Below are 21,261 nucleotides of genomic sequence, written 5' to 3' on the forward strand. Positions count from 1 at the left end.
CTTTGCAGCTCCTTGAAGAAATCCATCATATTAGCATGGGCACCAACTTCATTAACAAGAGCCCTAAAGCTCAAGAAATAAAAGCAAGAATCAGTAAGTGGGACAATGTCAAATTAAAAATCATCTGCACAGCAAAGAAAATGAGTGCAATGGGAACCAACAGAATAGGAGAAAATCTTTGCAAGCTACTTCTCCAACCATGGATTAATACCTAGAATATATAAAGAACTAAAACCAAAAAAATACTCAGCACCCCCGCACACACATACGAAAAAGCTAGCCTAATCATTAAGGGCAAAAGAACTAAATAGACATGTCTCAAAAGTAGAAATATAAATGGTCAACAAACATATGGAAAAATGATCAGCATCCTAGCAATCAGCAAAATGCAAATTAAAACCACAGTGAGATTTTATTTTACTCTAGTCATAATGGCAATCATCAAGACTACAAATAATAAATGCTGGCAAGAATGTAGGGAAAAAGGTACACATGTACATTGTTGTTGGAACTGCAGATTAATACAGCCACTTTGGAAAGCAATGTGGAGATTACTTAATAGACTACAAATAGAACCACCATATGACGTAGCTATCCCACTCTTTGGTATTTGTCTAGAACTACTAAAATCAGTATACTGTACTGATAGAGGTACATCTGCATTTATAAGCAGTACAATTCACAGTAGCCAAGTTATGAAACCAGCACAGGTGCCTTTCAACAGATGAATGGATAAAGATATATACACAATGGAGTTTTACTCAGCTATAAAGAAGAATGAAATTATGAAATTAACTGGTAAATGGGTGAAGTTGGAGAACATCATACTAAGTGAAATAAACCGAATTCAGAAAGTCAAGGGTTGAGTGTTTTCTCTCATGAACAGAAGCTAGGGCAAAGTAAGGGTGGAAAAGGTGGAGATAGAACTGAGGAAAATAGAGGGAAGATCAGTGAGGGTATTGAGGGAAGGTGGGAGGGACGGGGAAAATGAGGAACTGTGGAATGAAATGAACAAAATTATTCTGTGTATATATGTGAATATACCACAGTGAATTCCATTTTTATGTTTATAAAACACTAAAAATATTAACTAGAAGGTAGATCAGTAGAGGGAGAATAGGATGAAGGAAGGGAGAGAGTAGAGATTGAAATGGAGCAAATTATATTCCCTGCCTGTATGATCTTTGTCAGAATGAACCCTACTATTATGTATAACTATAATGCACTACTAAAAATATTTTTTAAAGCATTGACTATACAAATTGAAGAAGACACTAGAAGATGGACAGACCTCCTATGTTCATTGATAAGAATCAGTATTGTGAAAATGATCATACTACTGAAAGCATGTGCAAATTTAATTCAGTTTCCATCAAAACACCAATGTTAGAATTCATGAAACTAGAAAAAAAAAATCATCCTTAAATTTATATGGATGCAAAAAAACCACCCAAATAGCCAAAGCAGTCTTGAGCAAAACGAGTAATGTTGGAGATTACATTATTCCTAATTATATATACTACAGAGCCTTACTAACAAAACAACATGATATTGGCAATGCATCTGATTTTATAACCAGTAGAATAGATTACCTGGAAATAAACTCATGCATCTATAGCCATTTAATTCTTGACAGATAGGCCAAAAAAATGTTGGCTAAAAGTCAGCCTCCTTAACAAATGGTGCTGGGAAAACTGGATACAGCACATGTAAAATATTGAAAATATAGCCCTGTCTCTGACCATTTGCAAAAATCAACTCAAAATGTACAAAACACCTTAACGTAAGACCAGAAACTTTGAAACTACTAGAGGATGACATAGGGGAAACACTGAAGAGTATTGGAAGAAGTAGTGTTTTCCTGACTAGGTCTCCAATAGCTCAGGAAACAAAACCAAGAATTGACAAATGGGGTTACGCCAAATTAAAAACTTCTGTATGCCATAGAAAAGAATTACCGGTGTAAATGAACAGCTTTAGAAATGAAGAAATTCTATTCTGGCCATTCATCTGAGAGAAAGATTAATATCTGAAATACATGAAGAAAACAAAAAAATTGAACACCAAAAAGAATAAATAACCCAATCAGTAAATGGTCAAATGATCTAAACAGACTCTTATCATAAGAAGAAGTACAAATCGCTGATAATTAGATGAAAAATGTTCAACATCTTTAGCCATCAGGGAAAAATGCATTCAAAACTATATTGAGATTCTATCTCACTTCAGTCAGGATGACTGTTATCAAAACAAAACCAAAATATAGCAAATGCTGCAAAGATGATCAGGGAGGGGGGAAGGAAGTAACCCTTATACACTATTGAAGGGAATGTGAATTGGTATTAAAATTGGGGAAAACAGTATGGAGAATTCTCAAAAAATGAGTAACAAACTACCATGTGATCCAGCTCTGCCATTGCTGGGCATACATTCAAAGGAAATGAAGTGAACATATAGAAGAAATGCTTGCATATCTATGTTTATTGTGTCATTATTCACAATAACCTTGATATGGAATCAGACCAAGTAACCATTAGCAGATGAATAAATACACAAACAATTGAGCTGTAAAGAATGAACTAATATCATGTACAGGAAAATTGATTAAACTGGAGAGTATTAGGTTCAGAAAAATAAATCAGACACAGAAAAAGTATTGTGTTTTAGAGAAGGGAAGGCAAGAGAGTATTAAAGGGAGGTGGTAACAATCAAAGCATATGCATGTGGGCTGGAGTTGTAGCTCAGTAGTAGAGCACTTGCTTTGCACCACATATAAATAAATAAAGTCCATCAAGAACTAAAAATATATATAAAAAAGTTACACAAGAATATATTTTTAAAAAGCATATGCATATATGGAAAAATCATGGTGAAGTTTATAAATTTGTACACTTAATACATACTACTTATTGTTATAATAAAAAGATCACACACAGAGTTACCCAGCTAATAAATGAGTTCAGCAAAGCTGCAAGATACAAGATATGTGCAAAAATAGATTGTATTTCTATACACCAGCAATAAATGACACAAAGATATAACTAAGCAATTCCATGCACAGTGTCATCAAAAAGAATAAAATAATCAAGAAATATAACCAAGGTGGTGCTTTACTTGTACAGTAAAAACTACAAATATTTATTAAGGAAATCAAAGCAGATCTAAAATAAAATGGAAAGTCATTCTGTGTTCATACATTAGATTTAATATGGTAATAACTTCCAAAATTGTGTCTACAGATTCAGTGTAATCCTATTAAAATTCCAACTGTTTGTTTTGTAGTATTGAATACATATGGGATTTTGAGACTTAAAACAAGTCTAACAGTGTTGAAAAAGAAGAATGAACGTGGAAGACTAAATTTTTTTTATTTCAAAACTTACTACAAAACTACAATCAAGTGTGGTGGTATTTGCATAAACAGATTAATCGACATAGAATTGAAAATTCAGAAATAAGCCTAGATACTTGTGAGAAAGTTTTAATGTCTTCTAATAGAAAATATTGTCTTTAAAAAAATTTCCATAGATAACCTATTGTGAATTGAGCTGCTATAATACATTGACGTGGCTGCATCACTGTAGTATACTGATTTTAAGTCCTTTGGGTATAGGCCAAGGAGTGGTATAGCTGGGTCAAATGGTGGTTCCATTCCAACTTTTTTAAGGAATCTCCACACTGCTTTCCAGAGCTGTTGCACCAATTCACAGTCCCACCAGCAGCGAATGAGTGTTTACATTTTCCCCCACATCCTTGCCAACATTTTTTGTTACTTGTGTTCTTGATGATTGCCATTCTGACTGAAGTGAGATGGAACCTGGCAGGGTAGGGAATAGAAGTTCATTGGATTAGACAAAGGGGAATGAAGGGAAGGGAGGGACTGGGAATAGGAAAGATAGTAGAATGAATAAGACTTAACTTTCCTGTGTTCATATATGAATGAATGACCAGTGGAACTCCATGTGTATATAATATATCAAAATGCACTGTCATGTATATCTAAAAAGAACAATTTTAAAAAAAAATTTTCATAGAACATTTATAAAATAATTGAACACACACCAAGACAGAAAAGACCAAAATTTAATCCCCCTAATTCTGAAATAGAAATGAGATATTTTCTGAGCATAAATCAATAAACTGAAAATTTAAAACAAAAGATCAATGAGAACCCTGCTTCACCACCCTGTCTGAAAATAAAAGCTAATTTATTTGAGAATGGGCAAAAAATTGGAACAAACTTTAATGTGGGAGATGAACTTCAAATAAGCAGTTCATAAACAACCTAGTAAGTTGTTTAAATCATTTGCATTAGGAAAATGGTAAGTCACATGGGAAACAAACACCCATATAGGAATTGCTCAAATTAAGGAGACTTAATATGGCAAGTGTTGGCAGGGCTAAAACAATTATAACTCTCACATTTTGCTGTTACAAATGTAAATTGAAATGACCACTCTTGAAAATAGTTTAGAAACTTAATTATATACTTATTATACAACCCTATAATCTTTTAGGTATTTATACAAAAGAAATCAAGATATTTTCCTTCACAGGGACTTGTCTGCAAATGTTTTAGTACTTTTATTTATAATAGCTCCAATCTGGAAAGAAGTGATAAATTCAGTTGGCAAATGGATAAATTGTGATGTGTACCAACAGCAGAACACTATTAAACAATAGAAGGAAATAAGAGAGATGTTTAACAGTATGGAATAATCTCAAGAACTTTATACTAAACAATACAGACACAGTACAATATATGTAATACAGAGTTGATTATAGTAGTTTTTGGTATTCTAGATTGAAGATGAATGGGTGCTAGGAACAAGAGGGTAAGGGGGGATGTTGACTACAAAGAAAACCAGGGAAACCTTGTAGGATATTAAAAATATATTATGATTGTAGTTTCATTTATATTGGAGTACACAAGTGTGAAAACTAATTGAATTATATAGTTGAAGTGGAAAGTTTTTGTATGAAAATTATACCACAAAAATTGTCCCAAAATATGAAAAAAAATTGTAAAGACAGAAAATTAACTTTTTGGAACCAAGGGTAGGAACAAAAAGACATTATTTGCACTGAGTTTTTTAGAAGTAAATAAACACAGAACTACAAATTATTGGACATTTGTGACAGTGATAGCTGGAAGCTTCTGAGCTCTGTCCACAGCTTTGCACAGAATAAAATTTTAAAAGATTTTGTCATGAAATGGAAGGTAGACATGATGGAGGAGTAATTTCATTTGAAGAGCTAGAACAATATTTTCCCGCGTGTAAAGTGGTATTGATAGACTTTTAAATTATCATATATATGTACAACAATACAATGTACTATATCTTCACAAACATAACAAGAGGTTGTTGATTAGAAACATTCTTTGAGAAGACTGGTAAAACAGTATGTAAAAAATGCCAACAAAAGATAAATGGAAACAAATAGCCCACATTATGACAGAGTATAACCAAAATATTATGGAGATTAGAAATGAAGGAAATACCTCAGCATGGTGGCACATGCTTGTAATGCCAGTGGTTTGGAGGCTGAGGCAGGAGGATCACGAATTCAAAGCCAGCCTCATTAAGTGAGGTGCTAAGCAACTCAGTGAGACCCTCTCTAAATAAAATACGAAATAGGGCTGGGGATGTGGCTCAGTGATCAAGTACCTCTAATAAAGTAGATCATTATCTTTAAAAATCATGAGAAGTTAATTATGATAGAATATCTGAAAGAGTTCTTTCAGTGATATCTCATATATCCCCATGTTTTAGTCTTCTTTTCTAGCCAAATGGGTCTGTACAATGTCCCCTAAACCTAACATATAATTTTCTCTCATTCAGCCTTGCTTACTTTGCAAATGATGCCTTTTCTCTTTGCTTAGAAGAGCAAAGTTCTAAGTTCTCTATACTTAGAAGCTACCTTTTTTTTTTTTTTTTTTTTAAATCTAGTGTGCATTTCATTTTCTTTAGGAAGCCTGCTTTGGCATCTTAGTTGAAGATGAACACATTACTGTATTCAGCTTTCACTCTGCTCTGTGAAATTGTGTATTTCTAGTGTTTTTAATGTCCCCTTTTTCTTTCTGAAGATGAAGTTTCTTAAATATTTTCATTCTGTATGTTCATTCCCATTGTCTACTTTAATTTTATACTGAGTTGGGGGTCAATGAAAGTGAATGTTTATTTGATTGCTAAAAAGTGAATCAAGAGAAGATTCAAGTTATGACATACTGGTAAACTACCTACCATTTCAGGTTAAATTAGAAATTTGGAATGATGAAATTCTAGTTGTGTGAATATGAATGAAAGAACGAATTCAGTCTCTTCTACCTTAAGCCCTAGATAAATGTAGGGTTTAATACAACAGACATCTTCCTGAGCCTCAGTGTCTTCTTTGAAAAATGGGTGTAATACTATATCACCTCTGTAGGTACAAATGAGAAAATGAACATATAGCACCTGGCACAATACTTAGAACATAGTCTACCCTGCATAATGAGTATTTTTTCTACCTTTCAGATGAGGTCACAATTACTTGTAACTACCAAGTGATTGCTTCCCAATTATGCTATTCATTAATATTTTATTCAATAATAATAGCATCATTAAGTTGAAGTAGTATAACTTCACCTTTTATTCCAAATTAGATATTTATTCCCAGATATAACCTGTGCTAGTTTACTTTTTCCTTATTAGGACTGCTGTAATTTGCATTTTTTAAACTTTGTTTGTTTGGTTTTTTTTGGTCTGCTAAGCAGTACTGAGAGTTGAACACAGGGCTTCAGGCGTGCTAGGGAAGTGCTGTATTCCCAGCCCTTTCTTTTTCTGATATTTATTTTGATGCAAGATCTTCCTAAATTACCCAGGCTCTCCTTGAATTTGCAATTCTTCTACCCCAAATTTCCAAGTAGTTTGGATTACAGGCATGTGCCACTACACACACAACTACATTTTTTTGTGAAGCAGGGTTTGTTTTTTACCTGGCATTGCTGTCTAGATTGGTATGTTTTTGCTAATATTTTCGTAGGTCACTAAACTAATTCTTTGAGACTAGGACCCATTGTACGAGTAGTTAACATTCAAATTAACATTTTCCTTTTTTTCTCCACAAAAGGAAATAGACATATCAATATTAATGGATGCTGTAGTGAGACATGTCTTTCATGACCTGTGGATAACTCTTAGGTCTGGTTTAGTTAGTGGCAAGGAAGTGTTATCTTAGATTTTTATGGACCTTTAGTAGTTAGTTAGTATAAATAACAAAAACAAAACAAATCTTTGAAGGTCTGGTCAGTTTTTTTCCATGGTCTTTTAAATTATTTCTAAAATTACGTGACTCTTCTTTACCTGTGTTTATTTATGTATTATACACAGCTTCAGACACATAGGCAACCACCTCAACTACTTTGTAGAAATTTAATATAATTATGATTCTTACACCTCTGAAAAATAATTATCTGAATCAAGTCTATATACTATGCCCCGAACATTGGCTCATCCACGTATGTCAAACAAATCCTTCTCAATTCCAGAAATCAAATAGACCACAACACAATAATACTAGGTGATTTTAACACACCTCTCTCACTGCTGGATAGATCGTCCAAACAAAAATTGAATAATGTAACCATAGATCTCAATAACACAATCAACAATTTAGACTTAACTGACTTATATAGAATATACCATCTAACAAAGAACGAATACACTTTCTTCTCAGCAGCACATGGATCCTTCTCTAAAATAGACCATGTTTTATGCCACAAAGCTACTGTTAGCAAATATGAGAAGATAGAGATACTACCTTGTACTCTATCAGATCATAATGGATTGAAATTAGAAATAAATGACAGAATAAAAAACAGAAACTTCTCCAATACTTGGAGATTAAATAATGCACTATTACAATGAGTGGATAACAGAAGACATCAGGAGGGAAATTAAAAAATTCTTAGAAGTAAATGAGAACAAAGACACATCATATCAAAATCTCTGGGACACTATGAAAGCAGTACTTAGAGGAAGATTTATTTCATGGGGCGCATTCAACAAAAGAAGTAGAAATCAACAAATAAATGACTTAACATTACAGCTCAAAGCCCTAGAAAAAGAAGAGCAGACCAACACCAAAAGTAGTAGAAGACAGGAAATAGTTAAAATCAGAGCTGAAATCAACGAAATTGAAACAAAAGAAACAATCGGAAAAATTAACAAAATAAATAGTTGGTTCTTTGAAACAATAAACAAAATTGATAAAGCCTTAGCCACACTAACAAAGAGAAAGAGGGAGAAAACTCAAATTACTAAAATTCGGAATGAACAAGGAAATATCACAACAGACACGAGTGAAATACAAAACATAATTCGAAGCTATTTTGAAAATCTATACTCCAACAAAACAGAAAACCTAGAAGACATAACAAGTTTCTAGAGACATATGAATTACCTAAACTGAACGAGGAGGACATATACAACTTAAATAAATCAATTTCAAGCAATGAAATAGAAGAGGTCATCAAAAGCCTACCAACAAAGTCCGGGACCAGATGGGTTCTCAGCTGAGTTCTACAAAACCTTTAAAGAAGAGCTCATTCCAATACTTCTCAAAGTATTCCATAAAATAGAAGAGGAGGGAACCCTCCCAAACTCATTCTATGAAGCCAATATCACCCTGATACCTAAACCAGACAGAGACACATCAAGGAAAGAAAATTTCAGACCAGTATCCTTAATGAATATCGATGCAAAAATTCTCAACAAAATTTTAGCAAATCGCATCCAAGAATGTATTAAAAAGATAGTGCACCACGATCAAGTGGGTTTTATCCCAGGGATGCAAGGTTGGTTCAACATCCAGAAATCAATAAATGTCATTCATCATATCAACAGACTGAAAGTTAAGAATCACATGATTATTTCAATAGATGCAGAAAAAGCATTCGATAAAATACAGCGTCCCATCATGCTCAAAACACTAGAGAAAATTGGGGTAGTGGGATCATTCCTTAACATTGTGAAGGCCATCTACGCTAAGCCCATGGCCAGTATCATTCTAAATGGTGAAAAACTGAAAGCATTCCCCCTAAAAACTGGAACAAGGCAGGGATGCCCTCTTTCACGACTTCTATTCAACATTGTTCTAGCCAGAGCAATTAGACAAACCAAAGAAATTAAAGGGATACGAATTGGAAAAGAGGAACTCAAACTATCCCTGTTCACTGATGACATGATTATATATTTAGAGGAACCTGGAAATTCCACCAGAAAACTCTTAGAACTCATAAGTGAATTCATTAAAGTAGCAGGTTACAAGATCAATGCTCATAAGTCCAATGCATTTTTATACATAAGTGATGAATCTTCAGAAAGAGAAATTAGGAAAACTACCCCATTCACAATAGCATCAAAAAAAAAATAAAATACTTGGGAATCAATCTCACAAAAGAGGTGAAAAACCTCTACAATGAGAACTACAGAACACTAAAGAAAGAAATTGAAAGTGTTTTTATAAAGAATCTGCTCTATATCTTATGAGGAGATATTTATTTTTCATCTTTCATGATAGAATTTATAGTAACTTGAAGCAGTTTTAGAAATCAGTGTTTGTCACTTTAACAACATGATTTTATACTGGAAGAGGAAAACCAAAATTAAGTCTTTGGATTGTTATAAATACAATCATAAAATTTAGCAATAACTAACAGTGATTTTTTTTCTTTTTTCTCTTCAGAGCCAAGGAATATGAGAGTTTAATGGAAACAAAAAATTCTGGGTCTGAGTCACCCTATAAAGCAAAGTGAGTGTTTTATCCCACATTTTACTTCTTCTGTTCTTTGGTCTCTGCCTATAGCAAAAGTGTATCTGAACCATCATATTATGCTTGTGACCTGGGGCTTTGTTTCTGATTCATAGAAGATCATTCTTGTAACACAGTGGTATCAAACTGGAGTTGATTTTGCCAGAGTGTATTTGGCTATGACTGGGCAGTTCTCATTAGCCCATCTTGGGGAGAAAATGCTATTGACATTAAGTGGGTAGAGACCAATGATTCTGCCAAACATTCTCTAGTGCACAAGACAGCTCTGCAGAGCAAAGAATTATATCATCTGAAATGTCAGTAGTGCCAAGGTTTAGACACCTTGCATTAATAGATCAGGTCTGGCAAGGTGTGGTTGTGCTTGTTCTTGCTCTGAGAAGATGTCTATTAGGATCGTTCGTAGGGTCAGTCCTTTAAGAGAATTATGATTCTCTAATTCTGATGAGATTTTCCATTAAGTTAGAGATTTGGGATTTAAGATTTTAGACTACACGTTTGGGGTATAAGTGTAACAATAACTAAGTTTAAAAAAAATCATCATTTTGCTTCTTTTGAAAATACTGCCAGTTAAATGTGCTCACATATATCATTGATGGAAGTACAAGTCAGTATATTTTTTGTTGAAAAGCAGTGTGTATTATTATTAGCAGCTTAGGAAGTTACTTCAGATTTCAGGCTGCTCAGTGAAATAATGCAGAATGTACCCAAATATTTTTAAACGAAGATGACTGGTTCACTGTTACTTTTGCTAGTGAAAAAATGAAGAAACAACTTAAATGCCCCAGCTTGAGGAGTATCTATAACTACTTGTTGTTATAGATATGCTACAGACTACTAATGTAGCCATAATTTACATTATAATAGAAATACTCTGTCAGAAATAAGGTAACACATCAGATATCTACTTCTTTTAATTATTGTTTTGGAAATAAGGGCCACTGCTATGCTAAAGGAAAATGAAAAAGAGAGGTAAAGTATAAAGGAAGGAACAAAATTATGAAGATTATGATTCTCAAATCCCAGAATCCCATGGGAAAAATTAGTAGAAATAAGAGAAATCAATTCAGTAAGATGACTGGTTACTCAGTGAATATGATAATAATAATAAGTAAACTTTATTGAGCCTTTACTATATATCAGACTTTATGTGAACTGAATCACTTCTCAAAACTCTGTGAAGTTAATTAGAAAAACTTAAGTTCTAGAGAAATTTGAGGTTATGTAACAGCATATTTAGGATATAAAAATTCACTACAGCAGATGATATACATTATTCTCAAGCTTACTTGACACGTTCACTAAGGTAGACCATATTCTGGGCCACAAAACATATCTTGACCAATTTATATTTATAGAAATCAAACAATATCTGCTTTCAGACTTCAGTGGAATTACACCAGAAATAAGTAACAGAAAGATAGTTGGAATATTACCAAATACTTGGAGATTAAATGACACACTTCTAAATAACACAAGACTCAAAGATTAAATCTAAAGAGAAAATTTAACATAATTTTGTCTGAAGGAAAATTAAAATACTGCCTCTCAAAATCCGTGGGATGTAATGGAAAAAGTGCTTAGAGGTAAATTGATAACCTTAAATTTAAGTATTAGAAAAGAAGATAGGTCTAAAATAGGTTATATAAGCTTCTACCTTAGGAAACTAGGAAAAGAACAAGTAAATCCAAATAAGCAGAAAAAACTAAATTCCAAAAATTAGAGTAGAAATCTTAGTTTTCAGTAGAAATTGAAAACAGGAAATCTATACAGAAAAATCAACAAATCCCAAAGCTGTTACTTTGGAAAGATGAAGTTGGTATGTCTCTAGGTAGGCTAACTCAGAAAAAATGAAAGATAAAACTTAATATCAGAAAGAGAAGAGGGATACCACTGTAGATTCCATGAACATTAAAAAGATGATAAAGCCATGTTAAGAACAACTCTGTACCTGCCGATTTGATAACATTAAAGGATAATAAAGCCATGTTAAGAACAACTGTGCCCCCTAATTTGATAACCTACACATAATTAATCAATTCTTTGAAAGACACATTCCTCCAGGACTTTCACAAGAAGAAATAGTCTATCTGAACAGGCCTATCTGTATTAAAGAAATGTCATCAACAATTACTAACTTTCCAAAACAAACTACTAGCAGGCCCAGATGTGTTCACTGGTGATTTCTACCAAACATCTAAGAATAAATACCAATTCTTTATAGTCTCTTTCAGAAATTATGAGCAGAGGGAATAATGCCTAACTCATCTATAAGGCCAACAGTACCCTATTACCTGAGCCAGAGACTAGAGACAAAGAAAACTGCAGACCAATGTCTCTTATGAACATACATGCAAAATTCTTAACAAAATATTAAAAATTAAATCCAGTAATGTAAATAAAGAAGTAAACATCAGGAACAAGGGGGAATTAGGTTATCAAGGCTGATTTAACATTCTTAAATTGGCTAATGTATTTATCACATAACCAGGCTTCAAAAGAAAGATTACATGATTTTATTAATAGATGGAGAAAAGACATTTAACAACACCTGTTTGTGATTGAAAGCAATTATTATTATTTTATTTTTATTTTGAATGCAATTATTATTGCTGTTTCTTTTTTAAAAAGTTTAATTTTTAGTATACTATTACAAGCATTTTTGTGCACATATCATTTTCTTTCAATTCTCAGTACATATTTTTCTTAAGTTTTTGTTAGTATTAGCCTTTTTTTCTTGATTACTCTTTTCAGAGACTTTTTTTATTAATCCTTTCCAAAAATTGCTTCAAAGTATATTAAAGGAACTATTTGCTTTCTATTTTATTGTAACTTTGACTTCAACTTCTTTATTTACTTAATTTCGATGTAGTACTTTTTATTTTCTCATAATTGATTTAATTTCAAACCAAGAACTATTTACAAATAATTTTTAAAATACTTTTCATTTACTTACAGGTCATTCACATGGTTTCCTGTGGCAAGTGTCTGTTCGGATATTTTGCCATTTGTGTCAAATTGTTATTTTGAATTGAACCCGACATATTTGTGGGTTGCTTTTATTTTTTATTTAAGAAAACAACTAAATACAGCAAAAAATAAAAAAATACCCATCCATTTTACTATCACTTGAAACTCAGGTTTGGCAAATATTTTTTTTTTTTTATGAAGGGCCACGTGGTACATATTTTAGGCTTTGTGGGTCATAAGATGTGGGTCTCAACTGCCATATATAATACATAAATTAATTGATGTGTCTTTATTCTAATATAACTTTACTTAAAAATAGTGGTGAGGAGGAAGGAGGGAAGGGAAAAGGAAGGTACTGGGGAATGAGATTAAATTATGTTTTATATGTGTAAAATTAGAGCAAAAAATCATACTTCTATTAATATGGATGAAAGTCCCCATACTACCAAAGCAGTATACAAATTCAGTGTATTCCCCATCAAAATACCAATGACATTCTTCACAGAACTGGGAAAAAATAGTCCTAAAATTCATTTGGAAGAATAAAAGACCCAGTTATACTATAGAGGTATAGTAACAAAAACTGCATGGTACTGAACACACACACACACACACACACACACACACACACACACACCCACCCACCCACCCACCCACCCACCCAGTGGTACAGAATAGAGAACCCCAAGACAAACCCACACAGATAATCATCTGATTCTTGACAAAGGTGCCAAAAACGAATTGGAGAAAAGACAGCCTTTTTAACAAATGGTGCTGGGACAACTGGTTATCCATATGTACAAAAATGAAACTATACCCTTTATCTCTCACCCTGAACCAAAATCAACTCAGAGTGGATCAAAGACCGTGGAATTAGATCAGGAACTAAGCAACTCCTAGAAGAAAATGAAGGGTCAACACTTTATCATATAGGTACGAGCAAAGTCTTTCTTAGTAGGAGTCCTAAAGCTCAGAAAATAATACCAAGAGTTAATAAATGGAACAAAATCAAATTAAAAGCTTCTGCAGAGCAAAAGAAACCATTAGGAATGTGAAGAGGGAAACCACAAAATGAAAGAAAATCTATGCCAGCTACTCTTCTGACAGAGGATTAATACCTAGAATATATAAAGAACTCAAAAAAGCTTTAAACCAAAAATTCAAATAGCCCAGTTAATAAATGGGCAAATGAACTAAACAGACACTTCTCAAAAGAAGAAATTCAAATGGCCAAGAAATACTTGAAAAAGTATTCAACATCATTAGCAATTAGGGAAATGCAAATCAAAACTACACCAAGATCTCATTCATCTCCTGCCTATCAGAATGGCAGTTATCAAGAATACAAATAATAATAAATGCTGGAGAGAATATGAAGCAAAAGGAACACTTTTACACTGTCAGTAGGACTGTAAATTAATACAGCCACTATGGAAATCATTATGGTGGTGCCTCCAAAGATGAGGCGTGGAACCACCATATGACCACTATACCATTATACTGCTTCTTGGTATTTGTTCTGAAGAATTGAAGTCATCATAATACAGTGATAACATGTGCACCCTTTTCTTTTCATTTTTTAAGTGGTTTATTATGCAGGTGAACATTTCACTCTTCTCATTGACCCCACACCTAGTCTGGGCCAAGAAGTTAATATTTTATAGAAACTGCACCTTAATTTTCCACCAGGACCTTTTCTGGGAGCAGGCCAGCAGAGTGCTTTTATTCCAGAAGAGTTTTTATGATCTTGTCCTGCTGTTAAACACACACACAAAGATAAGATGCCAGAATGTCCATTGAAGTTACACCTGTACTTCTTTTTGCTCTCGCAGTCGTTAGAATGTCATTTGAAGGAAATGCTGCCCTGCTGAAAAATACTCAGGTGCAAGAATGCCCACCAGTCAGGAGAGGCAGGGAGAGTCCTGATATTAATCATACATGTTAGAATACACATAAACATTCATATTATTGTACATGTGTTTAAGAATAATTTGGTTGAGCTATAGAGGTAAATTAGGGTCAGTATGAAATTTTGGTTTGGATTAGGGTTAGGGAATGAATATCTACATAAAAAACATATCCATTAGAATGTGTGAAAATATGTATGAAAACTTATTAATGTACATGTAATGAGACACGGAATAGTATAATGAGACTCACGAGAATTCACATTTTAAGCATATCAGGGAAAGAATATATGATATAAATGAATTTTTAATAATACTTCTGCTTCTCTGTATGATTTAGGTGGTGATACAGGAAGTTAGGCATTGATAGGTTCTTCCCTGTGTGGTATGATTGTCTTGTTTTGTTCTTTACAAATTTCCATAACACAAAAGAAAAGGAGAATTGCCACCTTTTAGTATGGCCAACAAGTATATATTGATAGATAATATTTACGTTTCTATTGCCACCTACTTTCAGGATGAATTTGTGGGTTTTAAAAAATTATTTATTTATTTTTAGATTTTTTACACACTGCATTTTTATTCATTGTACACAAATGGGGTGTACATCATTTTGTTTCTATGCTTGTGCACGGTGTAGATTCATACCATTTATGTAATCATATATGTATGTAGGGTAATGATGTCTGCCTCATTCCACCATTTTTCATACCCCTCTCCCTCTCATTTCCTTCTACATAATCTAAAGTTCCCCCATACTACTCACTCTCTACCCCCCACGCCCATTATATATTACTCTCCACTTATCAGAGAAAACACTTAGCCTTTGTTTTTTTGGGATTGGCTTATTTCACTTAGTGTGATATTCTCCAGTTCCGTCCATTTATTTGCAGAGTCCATAATATTCTTCTTCTTTACGGCTGAAAAATATTCCATTGTGTATATATACCACAGCTTCTTTATCCATTCATCTGTTGAAGGGCATGTAGGTTGGTTCCACAATCTAGCTATTGTGAACAGAGTTGCTATAAACATTGATGTGGCTGTGTTACTGTAGTATGCTGATTTTAATTCCTTTGGGTATAAACCAAGGACTGGGATAAGTGGGTCAAATGGTGGGTCCATTCCAGATTTTCTAAGGATTCTCCACACTGCTTTCTAGAGTGACTGCACCAGTTTGCAACTCCACCTGCAATGTGCCTTTTTCCCCACATCCATGCCAACACTTATTATTGCTTGCGTTCTTGATAATAGCCATTCTAATTGGAGTAAGATGAAATCTTAGAGTTGTTTTAATTTGCATTTCTCTATTAGAGATGTTGACACTTTTTCATATATTTATTAATTGTCTGCATGTCTTCTTCTGTGAAGTGGCCCGTTTATTGATTGGGTTCTTTGTATTTTTGGTGTAAAGTTTTGTAAGTTCTTTATAAATTTTGGAGATATGTGTTCTATCAGAAGTGCATGTGGAAAAGATTTTCTCCCACTCTGTAGGCTCTCTCTTCACGTTCTTGATTGTATCCTTTGCTGAGAAAAAGCTTTTTAGTTTGAGTTGATCCTATTTATTGATTCTTGCTTTGCTTTCTTATGCTTTTGGAATCTTGTTGAGGAAGTCTGATCCTAAGCCAACATGATGAAGATTCAGGCCTACTTTCTCTTTTATTAGGTGCAAGTTCTCTGTTCTAATTCCTATGTCCTTGATCCATTTTGAGTTGAGTTTTGTGCAGGTGAGAGAGAGAGGTTTAATTTCATTTCTGCATATGGATTTCCAGTTTTCCTAGCACCATTTGTTGAACAGGCTATTTTTTCTCCATTGTATGCTTTTGGCTCCTTTTTCTAGTATGAGGTGACTGTATTTATGTGGTTTTATCTTTGTGTCTTCTATTCTGTACCATTGGTCTGCCTGTCTATTTTGGTGCCAATACCATGCTGTTTTTGTTACTGTTGCTCTGTAGTATAGTTTAATGTCTGGTATTGTGATACTTCCTGTTTCACTTTTTCTACTCAAGATTGTTTTGGCTATTCAAGGTCTCTTGTTCTTCCAGGTGAACTTCATGATTGCTTTCTCTATTTCTATGAGGAATATCATTGGGATTTTAATTGGAATTGCATTGAATCTGTATAGCACTTTTGGTAGTATGGCCATTTTGACAATGTTAATTCTGCCTATCCAAGAACATGGGAGATCTTTCCAATTTCTAAGGTTTATTTCAATTTATTTCTTTAATGTTCTGTAGTTTTCGTTGTAGAGGTCTTTCACCTCTTTTGTTAGATTAATTCCCAAGTATTTTATTTTGGTGGGGGCTATTGTGAATAGATTGGTTTTCCTAATTTCTCTTTCAGAGGATTCATCACTTATGAATAGAAATGCATTAGATTTATGTATATTGATTTTATATCCTGCCACTTTGCTGAATTCATTTATTCTAGAAGTTTTCTAGTGGAGTTTTTTGGATCTTCTAAATATAGGATCATGGTATCAGCAAATACCAGATAGCCCCTATAAAGACTTTAACATTATTGTAATAAACAGGATGAGTTCGATTACTATTTACAGTGTTTCTGGTTGTGAACAAGAGGATGGGCACCATTTGACCCAGCTATCCCACTCCTCAGCCTATACCCAAAGGACTTAAAATCAGCATACTACAGAGATACAGCCACATCAGTGTTCATAGCTGCTCAATTCACAATAGCCAGACTGTGGAACCAACCTAGATGTCCTTCAGTTGGTGAATGGATAAAGAAACTGTGATACACACACACACACACACACACACACACACACACACACACACACAATGGATTATTACTCAGCTATAAAGAATAATAAAATTATGGCATTTGCAGGCAAATGGATGAAATTGGAGAATATCATGCTAAGTGAGATAAGCCAATCTCAAAAATCCAAAAGGCCAATGATCTCACTGATAAGCGGATGATGACACATAATGGGGGGTGGGAGGGGGGCAAGAATGGAGGAAGGAGGGACTGTATAGAGGGAAAAGAGGGGTGGGAGGGGTGGCGGGGAAGGAAAAAGTAACAGAATGAATCAAACTTCATTACCCTATGTGAATATGTGATTACGCAAACGGTATGCTGTTACTCCATGTATAAACAGAAACAACATGTATCCCATTTGTTTACAATAAAAAAAAGGATGGGGAAACGGTGTAGGATGGAAGTGAGTAAACAGAGGTACCTGTCAAAGGGCCGCCAGTCTCCTGTAGGTGTCTTAGGAAGGGAGCCGCCCTGCCAATGATGATGGCCACACCCTCACAAATCATTCAAAATGCCTACACCAGCCTCCAAAGAAGCTGGGGAGCCCTAGTGAAGGTGCACCAGATCAGCACAGGAGGCAAAAGTGGTGTCCCTCTGTGGTGGGGGGGACTGGCGACTGTCCACGGTGGCGGGGGCCGGGGATTCAGTGCCCAGCATCCAACTGCGGTGGAGGGGCAGGCAGGCAGGCGGGCTCTGTGCCAGCATCCCTTTGGGTTTTTTTTTTTTTTTACACTTTAAAAAAAATTTTAATTTGTTCTAACTAGTTATACATGACAGAAGAATGCATTTTGACGCATCATATATAAATGGAGTATAACTTCTCATTCTTACTGTACATGATGTAGAATTGTACGGGTTGTGTAAATACATATACACAAAAGGATATAATGTCCAGTTCATTCTATCATACCTACCCCCATACCACTTCCCCTCCCTTCACTTCCTTCTGTATAATTCAAAATACCTCAATTCTCCCCACCCCTGCCACCTTATTGTCAGTTAGCGTCCACATATCATTCGGCATTTGGTTCCTTGGGATTGGCTTATTTTGCTTAGCATGATAATCTCCAGGTCCAGCCATTTACCAGCAAATGCCATCATTTCACTCTTCAAGGCTGAGTAATAGTCCACTGTGCATGTATACCACAACTTCTTTATCCATATATCTGTTGAAGGGCATCTAGGTTGGTTCCATAGTTTAGCTATTGTGATTTGTGCTGCTATAAACATTGATGTGGCTGCATCACTATCATATGTTGACTTTTAAGTCCTTTGGGTATAGACTGAGGAGTGGGATAACTGGGTCAAATGGTGGTTCCATTCCAAGTTTTCTGAGGAATCTCCATACTGTTTTCCATAGTGGTTGCACCAATTTTCAGTCTTACCAGCAGTGTATGAATGTGCCTTTTTCCCACATCCTCACCATTTATTGTTGCTTGTATTCTTGATGATTCCCATTCTGACTGGAGTGAGATGGAATAGAATCTCAGTGTAGTTTTGATTTACATTTCTCTAATTGCTAGAGATGTTGAACATTTTTTCATATTTTTGTTGATCTATCGTATATCTTCTATAAAATGTCTGTTTAGTTTCTTAGCCCTTTTATTGCTTGGGTTTATTGATTGGGTTATTTGGTTTTTTTGATGTTAAGCTTTTTGAATTCTTTATATATGCTGGAGATTATTGCTCTATCTGTGGTGCATGTGGTAAAGATTTTCTCCCTTTCTATAGGCTCTCTCTTCACACTGTTGATTTTTTTTTTCCTAAGAAGAAGGTTTTTCATGTGAATCCATCCCATTTATTGATCCTTGATTTTCCTTCTTGTGCTTTAGCAGTCTTATTGAGGAAGTCAGTTCCTAAGTGGACATGATGGAGGTTTGGGGCCTACTTTCTCTTCTGTTAGGCACAGGGTCTCTCTGTTCTAGTCCTGGATTCACTTTGAGTTGATCTTTATGCATAGTGGGAGACAGGAGTTCAACTTTATTTTTCTCCATGTGGATTTCCAGTTTTCTCAGAACCATTTGTTGAAGAAGTTATCTTTTCTCCAAAGTATATTTATGGCGCCTGTGTTAAATATGAGTTAAGAGTGTTTATGTGAGTTTATCTTTGTGTCTTCTGTGTTGTACCACTGGTCTATGTGTTTGTTTTGGTGCCAATACCATACCGTTTTTATTACTGTAGTTCTGTAGAATTACTTAAGATCTGGTGTTATGATGCCTCCTGAATAGACTCCTTTTAAAAATTTATTATACTTTTGATTAACATATATTAAATGTACATATTAGTGGAATTCAGTGTGTATTAGTTCAAAAATGGATCTACCATATGACCCAGCTATCCTACATCTGCATATATATGCAAAGAAAATTAGCATACCAAAGAGATACCTGTATACTCATTAATTTCAGCCCTATTTACAGTAGCTAAGATACGCAGTCAACCTCTGTATCCATCAGTGGATGAATGGATAAAGAACAGGTGATATATATACACAATGGAATATTATTTAGCCATATAGAAGAATGAATTCTTGAATTCTTGACATTTGTAGTAAAATAGATGAAACTGGAGCACATTATGTTAAGTGAAATAAGTCAGGCACAGAAAGACAAGTACCATATGTCCTATCATATGTGGAAGCTTAAGAAAAACCAAACCAAATGTAAAATAGTAATTACTAGATTACTAGATGCATGTTTTCTAATTTAAAAATTGTCAAATACCTTGAATAGACACTTCTCAAAAAGAGAAATACAAGTGACCAACAAATGTAAGCACAAATGCTCAATATCATTAGCCACCAGGGAATAAAAGCTACAATTGGATATCATTTTCCAGCTGGGTGCAGAGGCACATCCTGAATCCACAGTGATTCAGGAGGCTGAGGCAGGAGGATGTCAAGTTCAAGGTCATTGTGGGCAATTTAGACCCTGTCTCAAAATTAAAAGATTAAAAGGGATAGAGATGTATCTCAGTGATAAAACAACCCTGGGTCCAATACTTAGCAACACACACAAAAGAGAAAGAAGGGTATCATTTTTACCTCAGAATGACTATTATCAAAACACATTAATAAATGCTGGCAATATGTGGAGGAAAAGGCGCTCTCATGCATTATTGGTGGGAATATAAATTAATGCAAACATTATGGGGAAGGTATGGAGTCCCTGAAAAGACCTTTAAATTTTTCACAGGCACTTACATTCCTATTTTTCAGTCAGAGAGTAGAATTAGTTGGTATAAAAGATGAGAACCTCAGTAGACTTTGGTTTTTATAATAGCTCCCATTGTTGTCGCTTTCTTTCTGGATTGTTATTAAATTTCCCTTTATAATCTGTGCATTCTTAGGATAAACTCTTAAGTTTTGCTGGTTTTCAAGTATTCATTTCTTTCTCATGGGTAAATTTTTATATATTTGAGCTCCTAATAATCTTTTAAAAGTAAATCCGTGCTTAATAAAATTTCTGTGTCTTTACATATTTGAAAATGGCTTCATTTTATCTTTATACTTAAGCGATAATTTTGCTCAGGAAGAACTCTAGGTTTAAATGTTTTCTGACTTAGAATTTTGAAAATTTTATTCCATCTCTCTCTTTTCTGGATGGCATACAGTGGTGATGGAAAGCCAAGGTAGAATCCTCCTCTTCACTCATTTTACACTTCTCCAACCGTCACCTCATTGGCTTCCCAGTATCCTCAGTTCCTTCTAGGAACAGCCTTCTCTGGACTTGAAACAACACTGTAGCTCCACCGGTATTGGCAGAATCCCATCCTTCATGCAGTTAAAAAT

At 34.3% G+C, this 21,261-nt stretch overlaps 1 protein-coding gene across 8 annotated transcripts in view; it reads left to right on the forward strand.

Annotated features, from left to right (window-relative positions):
* SCAPER (S-phase cyclin A associated protein in the ER) overlaps positions 1 to 21,261 on the forward strand; it is a 470,315-nt gene that overhangs the window by 211,736 nt on the left and 237,318 nt on the right. For all 8 annotated transcript variants that reach the window (XM_079128857.1, XM_079128859.1, XM_079128858.1 and 5 more), the window contains one exon: positions 9,730 to 9,795. In XM_079128857.1, the coding sequence (XP_078984983.1) occupies positions 9,730 to 9,795 (66 nt within the window). The remainder of the gene's footprint in view (positions 1 to 9,729; positions 9,796 to 21,261) is intronic.

Source organism: Sciurus vulgaris (assembly GCF_902686455.1).
Source record: "Sciurus vulgaris genome assembly, chromosome: 2".
Lineage (NCBI taxonomy): Eukaryota > Metazoa > Chordata > Mammalia > Rodentia > Sciuridae > Sciurus > Sciurus vulgaris.